At 43.6% G+C, this 11283-nt stretch overlaps 1 protein-coding gene across 1 annotated transcript in view; it reads left to right on the forward strand.

Moving 5' to 3' along the window:
• atxn1a (ataxin 1a) overlaps positions 1 to 11283 on the forward strand; it is an 85270-nt gene extending 73987 nt beyond the window's left edge. The window contains exons 4-5 of the mRNA XM_071499372.1: positions 1425 to 3809; positions 7193 to 11283. Of these exons, the coding sequence (XP_071355473.1) occupies positions 1947 to 3809; positions 7193 to 7798 (2469 nt within the window). The 5' untranslated portion in view covers positions 1425 to 1946 and the 3' untranslated portion in view covers positions 7799 to 11283. The remainder of the gene's footprint in view (positions 1 to 1424; positions 3810 to 7192) is intronic.

Genomic DNA, 11283 nt, shown 5'->3' on the forward strand with positions numbered 1-11283 from the left:
TGTTTCTAGCTGTGCTAATAGTGCAAGTTTGCAGGGTGCTAGTCAGCTGCTACTGCTAGCCCACCTTCAGGAGCACAAATATGTAGAGTCTTTAAGTTGGACAAATACATGTGTATTTCTCTGTATGTGCTGTTGTGCACTAGTTGGAGCATGTGTGTGTGTGTGTGTGTAAGTTTGTGTATGTGTGTGTGAACTTCTGCTGTGTGTCAGGAAAAGAACATGTCTCAGCATAATTGAATATGCCCAGGTGTCAGTGTTTGAGTAAGCAAGATGGGGTGTGTGCTTGGTTGTGTGTGGGTGTGTGTGTGTGGGTGGGTGCATGTGCTTGAAATGTCTTTACATTATTTATGAGATTCACACCAAGCTTTCCATCTTTTGCAGCAGGGGGTCCTCACTAACAGATGGCACACACACACTTGGTGCACACTCACACATACTTTGTTTGAGTACAGCACAGGTCTGTTATTGGAGGTCCAAGTACCGCAGGTTCTTCTTCTCTTCAGGTTGTTATGATCAGAGGTCTAAGCATCTGCAGTCAGGACTGCTTAGATTATCACAAGTTTTATTCTGCTTAAATTCTTCTCCATTTGGTTATTATTTGATTTTATTGTGTGTTAGGCCTATTTTATAAACTTCCATTACCTACAATAAACTTGCTGTTGCTGTTGTAACCAAATTTAATACACATTTTCTAACAGTTGCTAGAGTTGAGCTACTAGTGGACCTCCTGAATTTCTTGATGCAGGCATCTTTTTGTAGATTCATGGCCTCTTTTTCATCCTTCAGAACATTTAAGTTCCTTTCAGACACTGTCAGTAACAGTAAAGTAAGTGTTTTTGCCCTCCTGAATCTCTTGTTGCAGAGTGTCCTTGTGTTAGTCCATCGCCTTGTTTTAGCTGTTTTGGAGCTGTTTGTCGAGCTCCTGAGGTTGTTGATGCGGGGCATTATTTTGTTGGCTCATGGCCTGTTTGTTGACCTTCATGACAGTAAAGATATTGCTCAACAGTTTCTCTTCTTAGAGCCTCATCAATGTGCTCCTCAATCTGTTGGTGCAGCGCGTCATTTTGCCGGCACATGTGGCTCCTCTATGACTCATTTTTCCAATTCATTGTCCTGTTTTTGTGAGAACCATCTCCCAGTCCTTCAACTGAATTTGCACCTAGTTACAGAACCTGATCTAGGGTAATTTAAGCCCTGATTGTGATTAATAAATGATTATAACCAAATAGTAAAAAGTTTAGATTTACATTAAGAGTGAAATAAAAAACCTTTACAACACTAATCTTTTTTTTCGTTTTTAGTTTTGCTTCAGTGTAAACATGGCATTGTATATAACAGCACAGCAGAGAGAGTGTGAATGTGTTTACCTATTTATCTGTTGGAGTCCAGCACTTTTTCAGTCTGCATATCTTTCTCTTCCGCAGGTTTGTGCTGTGTGTGGACGGGCTTGCTTTTGCAGGGAAATGATTCCGCATGAAGTGCGGCACACTCGGCCCCCCGTCGTCCTCGGCGGCAGCAGCAGGTGTGATGTCGTGACACTCTCCCCTACCACGCTGAGCTCACCCTTCAGACGCTAAAGACCCCTGGACCGAACAGACCACCCTACCCTCCCCACTAACCACCCCTCCATATCTTCATCTCCATCTTTAATCCTTCCTCACCTGTTCCTTAGGGCCTGGATTTTCTTTGTTATCAAGAAAAGACCCGATAATCAACGGCTTTGGGTGAACTGGCTAGAGAGGGAAAGAGAGACAAGATTAGGAAGGTTAATTCATAGCTAATTAAAGTGAGACAAAGGACAGAACATCAAACGTGAGAAAGGGAGCAAGGAAAGTGAAATAGACAGTGAGAGAGAGGGGGAACCAAAAAAGAAAGGAAAAAGCTAGAGAAGTCCAAAAGTTGAGGAAAGATAACGCAAGTACGGTTGAGGGTCGTGAGGCGAAATCATGAAGTCCAACCAGGAACGCAGTAATGAATGTCTGCCCCCAAAGAAGAGGGAGATCCCCTCGAGCACATTACCATCTGAAAGTCGTTCACATACCATGCCACCTGCCAGCGACAGCCAGCGCACAGAGAACATGGCCTGGCTTGCCAGTGTGGCCGGTGGGAATGAGAGCAGTGTGCGTGGGCACCGTAGCTCCAGTCAGTCTGATGGGCACCAGTATAAGTCCTTCTCCTCCACATCAGACTCTTCATCCTCCTCTTCCTCACTGAGGCTAGTCTCATCTCTTCCTACAGTTTATACATCCCCCTTGTCACAATCCACAGTTGGAGGAACAGTCCATTACACCCAACTGCCTCCCAATCTGCAGTTCATAGCCTCACCCTACACTGCCCCATACACAGGCTACATCTCCCCTCAACTGCTTCCACCTCCTCCTCCACCTCCCCCCCTCTCCTCCTCCTCCTCCTCTTTGGCTGCGCAGAGACCCTTACACACAGAGACAGCCTCTGCTCCTTCGCAGGCCTCCAAACATGACCAGCAGCGAGCATCCACTGGGAGGACATCCATGCCTCCGCCCCCTACAGACCACGCCCCTCACCATATTCAGATGTCAACTTCCCCACGGACTGTTCCGTCGCCTCATCACCAAGGAGGCATTCACCTTCCTCCCCAGTCGCTGCACCCCCACCATACTTTGGGACATGGGATGTCCCAGGTGGTGGTGCATTATACAGATGGACCCACCAGGAAAGAGGAGGGTGGCTCCAGACCCAGAGAGCTCCACAATGGAGAGCTGGAGAGGGGTCAGCGGTTTGGAGCATCCCCTGAATCCAGCCTCTCCAAGTCAGGGAGCAAATCACGGGATGCCACTTCTTCTTTGTCCGCCTACGAGGCCCGCCAGCTGGTTCTGCCATCAGACTACTCTACTCATGATCCCTCAGGGCTGAGAACCTCTGTCATGTTAATGCCCAACAGCCATGGTGACCACCAGCTGGCACCACCCAGAGCCAGCCCTGAGAAGCTGACAACCTCTGCCCCAACACACCTGGAAAAAGGTGGCATCATCCTGGGCAAGCCTATCAATCGCACACCCTCCTCCTCCAACAACAGCTCCCCGTTCCAATTTCCACCCCCATTAAGTGTAGACAGTCTGAAAGCTGCTGTGAGCACACTGCCTCCCCAGACAGTTATCCAGACCACCCACAGTGCTACAGAGTCACTGTCAATGGGGCTCCCCTCCACCAGTATCTACCCCCAGCCACCTATCATTGGTTACATCGCAGGGGGCAGTGGAAGCCAGCATACGCCAATCAGCTACCACACCAGCCTACAACAACACTTACTCATTCCTGGCGCCCAACCTGTCATTATCCCTGTTAGTGGGGGTGGAGTCACCACGTTGGAACCTGTAACCTCCCATGTGACATCATCGACGCAAGCCGCACCTTTTCCTACCACACTCCCACACACGTACATTGCTGCCACCACTCACAAAGGGGAAACTCTGGAAACCGCCAGCAGCTCGTACCACCAGGCCACTTCAGGTGCAGTGGTCCAAGCCCAGCTTCATCTTCCCATTGTTCCTGCGCCGTCGGCCCTGGCCGCTCCTTCTGCTCCTCCTCCCCCATCCAATACGGCGGTGCCTCCCTCACTCCCCCCATACTTCATCAAGGGCTCCATCATCCAGCTGGCCGACGGGGAGCTGAAACGTGTGGAGGACCTGAAGACAGAGGACTTCATCCAGAGTGCCGAGATCAGCAGCGAACTTAAGATCGACTCGTCCACGGTGGAGCGCATCGAAGGGAGCCACACCTCACCCAACTTTGCCGTGGTTCAGTTCTCTGTTGGTGAGCACCGTGCACAGGTGAGAAAAAGGAGAAACCTATATTAAAGCCTGTTCTTGGTGTTGATCCCGCAACACGTGATTGGTGTGGTTGTTCCTATCAGGTTCCGTCACCATGACTAGAGCTGAAACATTTAGCTGATTGATAGATTAGGCAACATAATTAACAACAATTTTGATCAACTGATCACTTAAAGGTACAGTTTACTATTTTAAGACATGCATTATTTTACTTAATACCAGATGTTACGCGAGAAGACTCTTACCACTCTGGTGTCTGTCTGTTGCGTAGGAAGTTATAACTAGCAGGCAATTAGCTTAGCTTAGCATAAGGGCTTTCTGGAGTCTCCTCTGGTTGCCCGGCAACCTCATTGCAATGACAACAGTCCAGGAATTCACTGCTTCTGGCCAACAAATAGCCTCACACATACCTTCCTGTGAAAACAAGATGTGTTGTTTTAGTAAGATAACCTAAGTAGCTGTTTTGCCCTGCCTCTCATCTTTATGCTAAGCTAAGCTTATCAGCTGCTAGGTGGAGCTTCATATTTAAGTATCTAACTAACTATCAGCCTAAATCCTCTATTAAGCCATTTAGTGATGTTTTACATTCACAATCCATTTTCGAAATTTTTATTGGATCGAGGACCAGACTAAAGCCAAGTGGTAGCTTGCCTCTGTGAGTGTTGGGGGCGACTTTTAATAACAAGATCTCTAAGAAGAATTTAATGTATATTTATTAATTTTAAATGACAAGAGTTGAGCTGCTCCCATATTAATGACTGTTATCTTGAATCTCACAGGACTCACAGGCTTTTCCCTCTGTTATTAGGTTCAATGTAATAGTATGACAGTCATGTAACAAACATGTTCTGATTACAAGCTCTGGAGGAGTTCAAAGACTCATGTTCAAAGAGTTACATGTCAGAATCTACTCATCAGGTTTTCTATTAATTATTCACTCAGTGGGAATGTGTACGTGACATTTCACACTATCTATCACACTTCACATGTTTGACAGATGGCCAATAATTAAATTTCTTTATGCAGTTAAATTGTCGTTCCTTTTTCTCCAAGTAAAATACTCAGGTAGTTTAAATCCCAAGCCTCTAAGAAGAGGCATACTTATTTAAAATTAGTCACAGATTGTTATTTATTTATTTCCAGATAAAGTTTTGTATTCTGAAAAGTTTGAAAGGGCACATAGATCTCTCACTCTGTTATAACCCTGATCTCTCAGTAATCTCCTAACAACTAATACAATTCCACAATTTACCTTTCAGTTTTTTTTGTCTCTGGTTTTCTCCCTCTCCTTCAAACACTCTCACTCTCTCTCTCACACACACACACACACACAAACACATACACACACACCCTTCTCACTGTCTCTGAGGGTGTACGTTAAAGCCAGTAAATCTATTTCATCTGTCCATGCTGTGACTCGTCCGCCCACACTGCACATCTCTAACCATCTCTCCCGCCCCCAGCTGCTCTTTGATACTGTACCCCATAAAAGCTGACCATCTTTCAAAGACTTATCCTCCTCTCTTGTACTCCCTCAGTGGCTCTTCTTACAGTTTTTTTGTTTTTGAAAGGTGGTAACAGCTTTGAGTCCACACTCAGAAGACTTACTCAGAGAAGTCAAAAATTATATAATACAGGAGGGAAAATATTACCTGACGTTTGCTTTGAGCGAGAGTCTGATGTTTCTTGCACTTGTATCGTTCTTGACATTGTTCTTTTTCACACTCACTTCCTCTCCCCTGTTCTTGCTCAACCCACCCTCCCTTTGTAAACTCGCCTTTTCATCTCCATCTCAGTAACTTCCTTCACTCCCACCTTCTCATTCTCTCTACAATATTTCAGAGTTTCTCTCACTTCATTTTCTTTCTCCTCAGGTTTATTTTCTCCCTCGCTCTGCCCATCATTTCTCAAAGCCTCCTCTGCTTCTATCTGTCAACACTTCGCCCTGTCATACATATAAATGATAGTGCAGACCTCAGTCATTGTTGAAAGTGCAGCATTCAATGCCTCTGACATTACTTTATGTTGAAAATGTAAGACATGTTTAATTTTTGTGTTGATATTGTTGTCTTTGAATATGTTGTCCCTATAGTTATTAAGACAAGCAGTTACCAAATACTGCCTGCTGTGCCAACAATGTCCAGCTGTGCCTTTCTCTTGAGTACAACGATCAGAGTTTGAGATATTACATAATTGTCTTGCTGATTTGAAGAACTGCATGTCCCAAAACTTCTTTTGTTCAGCTAAACTAAACTGAAGTCCTTTTAAGTTTGAACAAGCAGCCATACCTCTGACCTTTTTTCTTGAATATTATATCACTGTATATCATATTATGTTATATTAAAATACTGGTCTAGACTTTCACTTGAGGAAAATTTCAAAATTAAAGAGATTTATCATTTTAATAATATTGAGAGAATTATAAATGCTTCCAAATTACCTTGCAGGACTCAAGCTGTGGTACTGCTCCAAAGCACTGACTGTTAAAAAAATTCTTCTTCTGTAAAGCATTTAATCTTTCTTTTGTGCTTGCTTCTTTTCATACAGGATTGATTAGGATTATATAATCATGTTTTTTTGTGTATTTTGGGGGCATTTTGGCCTTTATTAGGCAGCACAGTAGAACAGTGGAGATGACACGAAATGAATAGAGAGACAGAAGGAATGACGTGCAACAAAGGTCCCTGATTGGACTCGATCTGTGATAAAATGGTCAGGGTCAACACGACGCCCCGCATTCACTCCTCACTCCTCACTCCTCAGCTACTGTTTGCTTTTTGTACCTTTAATATTCTAGAGCATCTGAAGACTTTGTCAGGGCCTTAGTCACCATTTCCTCTCTAAAGACTAGTGCTTACAGGGGTTTAAATCCTTTCTCAAGGGGCGTCCTCATGGCCTGGGGATTTAGGGCGCTGGCCATGTGATCATGATGTCCACAGCTCCAGTCTGGTCAGGGACCTTTGTTGCATTCCATTCCCTTCTTTCTCTCTTTGTCTCCTGTCAGCTCTCTGCTGTCTGCTTTGTTAGAAAGGCATACAATGACCTCAAAACACATTGAAAATCGTATCATTAAAATGTTTTCCAGCAATTTAGTACTGAACTTTAATAAAATAAAGAGATTTGAAGAAAAGAAAAAAAAACAAAAAACAAAAAACAAACAAAAAAAAAAAACAGTACTTGAAATGAAGCAGCAACTGTTTTCTCAAGCTGAGTCATATTGAGGAAGAGTATGTGGCAAAGTAAACTGGTCTTGATGTGTAAAATTGTTGGAGTGCTCCTTTAATGTAAAACACAGCCTGACATCATGAGCTTACATACAAAATTTTGTATTTCAGAGTTATTGTATTGATTGTCCCCCCCCTCCACCCCCTCCCCTTCTCCAGGTGAGTGTGGAGGTCTTGGTGGAGTATCCCTTCTTCGTCTTTGGTCAAGGCTGGTCTTCATGCTGCCCGGACCGGACCACCCAGCTTCTGGAGCTGCCTTGCACCAAGCTTTCTGTGGGCGATGTATGTATTTCACTCACGCTCAAGAATCTGAGGAATGGATCTCTGAAGAAGACTCAGCCCCTGGAGCTGGCCACCCCTGCCTCTGTCCCAGCCTCCAGCCACGGGCACCTCAAACCCCCTAGAGCTGTCTCAGACGCTCCCCAAAGCTGCAGCGGAGGGGGCTCCAGGCACAGCGAGCGGGAAAATGGCATCAGCCAGCGGGGGAGTGGTGGAAGTGGGAATGGGAGTGGAGGTGGAAGCAATGTGGAAAATGGAGATCTGATGTTTGGGGAAAGAGGGTCACTGTCTAAAGGTCATGTTGCCAGTGGTGCAGAAGCTGGCTCCAGTAAGCCATCAGGTGGTAGGAAGCGGAGGTGGTCTGCGCCTGAAGGTCGGAAAGTAGAAAAATCAGAAGAGGAGCCACCTTTGACCCTGCCCAAACCTTCCTTCATCCCCCATGAGGTGAAAGTCAGCATCGAGGGCAGATCGAATATTGGCAAGTGAAGGCAGGACTGTTAATAACCCTGGGATTTGGGAAAAAAAAACATAAAAGGATTCTACAAAGAAAAAAAAAACGAATGCCCACATTAATGTTTCATTTGTCTTGGTTTTAAAGTTTTGTTTTCTGTTTTTATTTTTCTATCTTGAATACTGTACTGTAGAGGTAAATTTACCCTACATGGTATCACCTTACATTAAGTCCATGTAGTTTATAACACATTTTTATAGGTGGATATTTGATATCACACAAGCAATCGGTGCCGTTTGGTGGTTTTCTTGAGAAGACTTATGGTGAGGGATTTGTGAAGTGTGCTAAATGTTTGTCGGTGGCTGTGTGGCACATCGGAGCAATGCCTGATGACTCTGCTTGGCTGGCTGCACTTTATACATTATGTATTTTTCAAATTGAATAAGTGCACAGTTAGTTTCTTGACCGTTATTTCACTCTCTGTGCACCGCTAGTGAGGCTGCCGGGATGGAAACTCTTTCCCAGCACCTCTTGCCACGCCAGTGGTTTTACACCGAGCCAGAGGAGTAATAAGATGTCAGTTGATCCTGAGCATGAAGGATTTGTGGATAAATCATGAAATTGGGAGTTAGGAAAATGCCTTTCTACATGTCTTTAGCGTAAATGTGTCATGTTTTATTCACAGTGTCATCAGGATGCGCCAGACCTGATTTGTGATGTCATCAAGTAGTGCCAGTGTGCCACACAATAGAGCGGGAACAACACTTACTCTGTTCAGTTTGATGACAGTGGAGTCTTTACTTTCATCTTTAGCATTTTTCTTTTTTTTTTTTTTTCTGAAACCCCTCGTCTTCTTTCTCTGCAGTTATTTGTTTTCAATGATTGTCAAAAACCTTAATCAGGGGTCATTTAGTCCTAGACTGAACCTAGGTGGGTCAATGTTAATGTATAAATGTGAGATACCCTAACCTAATACAGACATACAAGTGCAAACACACTGGGTTGGCGAACTTCACTTTGAGAAAAATGTTAAGAGGATGACTGCATACAATCCTCGTTGTTTTTTTGATGAATTACTTTATATTTTTTTATCCAGAAAGGCTGTGTGAGAGGAACCGAGAGAATCTGCATGTCAGTTCTGAGAGGGTCAGGATGTTTCAAAGCACTTAACACACCTGTCACACTCACCATACAGCCGACAATTTTTTGTTGTTGTCTCTTTATTTACGCAGTACTGTATGTCTTTAGATTTTTTTTATTTAGACAAGGGTAGAAAGTAGCAACAGCACTTTGGAAAGATGAAACTTTTGGAAGAGTGACGGGGTCATTTGGTAACGTGGGAGCAGGTTAGTGCCATGGGATCACAAAGAAAGGGATGAATGTGACAGGTATTGGAGGAAAATTCCAGTTAGTAGATTGTTAGAGAAAAACCTTATGGTAACAAAAGGAATTGGAAATATGATGGTTTTAAGCATGTGGGCATCTACAGCCAGCTAGCCACACAGAAGATAGGGAAAAGTATTTGAATGTGTTTTGAAAGTTCGGGATCTGGCATAAGGAGTAACAAGGAAAAGGCTTTGGAATATCCCGATGATGTTCTGTACTAGAATGAGAGCAAAGGTTAGAAGCTCACGCCAGAATTTTGAAGGGTGTCATATATTTGTAATGTATGTGTGTGTATGCTAGAGTGTACATGATGCTGGTCTGTGTCTGTCCATACACGCACACACATGCTTACACAAACACAAAACAGTACAGACCATCCCTAAAACTCAATGACCTATAATATGTACTGTATTTGCTGGTAAGCGGTTAAATGAATGCAGATGCTCTTTGGTGCATATTGTCCCTACTGCAAAGACACTAGTGGAGTGACATTGGATTAATGCACACTGCTTACAGTACAGATATACAGAAACGTGCTCGGTGGTGTGTTTGTGTATGTGTGTGAGTTTGTGTATGAGTATATGTATACTGTGTATAGGAAAAGGATATAGTCGTTTGATATATAGACAATGCTAAATGTCCAGTGTTTCGACTTGGAGTCTTTTACTTAAGAGAATCTTGCAATTTGCACATCAGGAGGAGGGAGTCAGGTGGAGACATGATTTTTGACAGCCCTGTCCTGAAAGGAGCCCTAGACCATGTAACACACTGGAGGAGACCAGGGTTTTTGTTCCTCAACAGGCACTTATCACATATTAGAGGAAAAAAAAAGTTTCTGCATCAGCGCAGTTAAGGTCAAATTACATTTTGAGTTTCTACAAACATGAGCATAGCTGTAAACCAGAATTGTAACATGTGCCTGCCTACTGAATTTGTTTAAAGATGAACCATTTGTAGTATGTCTCAAGGAGACTCTCCCCCTGCTGTTGAAACCGGGGTGTCCAGGGTGTAGGGACTAGGGTTCAGTTTTGAACACGGCCCGTGCTTTCAGCCAGCTGAAACCCTATTTTGCGAAGATGTAGCAGTTACCTCAACAGATGTGCTTGCTGGGTTGACCTGACATTCAGAGCTCTGTAAGCAACCATGTCAGAGGTTGTCCAATTGAACATTACTGTTTACTACATATAAAAACCTGAGTCCTGCTCTTTGTCTGAGTTTGATTTGTGAAGTGTAATGTGAAGTGTTTTATATTTGAATTCAATCATTTGAGCAAAACAAAATGAGATTGGCGGTTTTTAGATATATTGGTGATGCTATGGTGCCGTGTAACATGTAAATGTTTCATGAACACTATGATCATGCACTGCAGTTAGATTAGCATGTACAGGTTGCTTTCACTATAGTGTTGGGTGTGGAGAGGTGGTGATGTCCTGCAGGCATATCTGTTGAGTTTTCTACTCGGACTCTGTATTTGTGTGTGGTCATGTGGCAGTGAGGTGGATCAGTGGTATTTTCATCCCACTGATAATACAGAGCAGTAAGTTCTAACTGTGTGGGGCAACACTGTTTCAGGTGGTGGGAGTTTACCAGGGTGATGGCAGGATGGATGTGTGCTCAGATGGATGAGAAATGGATCGGTAGGTGGCTGAATAAATGGGCAGATGGATGGTGATGGTGAGTGAATGAGTCGACCCCATGTGAGATTTGAAAATGCTTTATTTTTTATAATAAAACAGGGTTTCTCAGATCAACATCACCACAGTAGTGCATTTTCATTTCTTCCTTTTCCTATTGAAACATCATGATCATTAGTAGTAGTAGTAGTAGTAGTATGTGCGTGCATGTTCTGCAGTCTGTATGTGTGTGTGCCTGTGTGTTTTGTAAATGTATGTACTTGTCCATTTTTTTCTTATCCAGCCCTCGTCCCAGCAAATGAAAAAAGCAAAACCACAACATCCAAACAAATCTGTTAGCCACTGAAACCATCAAAACTTTTACTGTCAGTCAGGTAAAACAAAAAAAAGAAAAAAAAAACAGACATATTGAGCCAAAGCCAAGTGATGCTATCGTTGCTTTGGTTACTTAAGAAAGCAATAGTATGACAATATTCAGGCACTCTCCTCACACATACACA

The sequence above is a fragment of the Trachinotus anak genome, unplaced genomic scaffold, assembly GCF_046630095.1.
Source record: "Trachinotus anak isolate AG129_WGS33_773 ecotype Australia unplaced genomic scaffold, CSIRO_AGI_Tana_v1 ptg000016l, whole genome shotgun sequence".
In the NCBI taxonomy this organism is placed as follows: domain Eukaryota; kingdom Metazoa; phylum Chordata; class Actinopteri; order Carangiformes; family Carangidae; genus Trachinotus; species Trachinotus anak.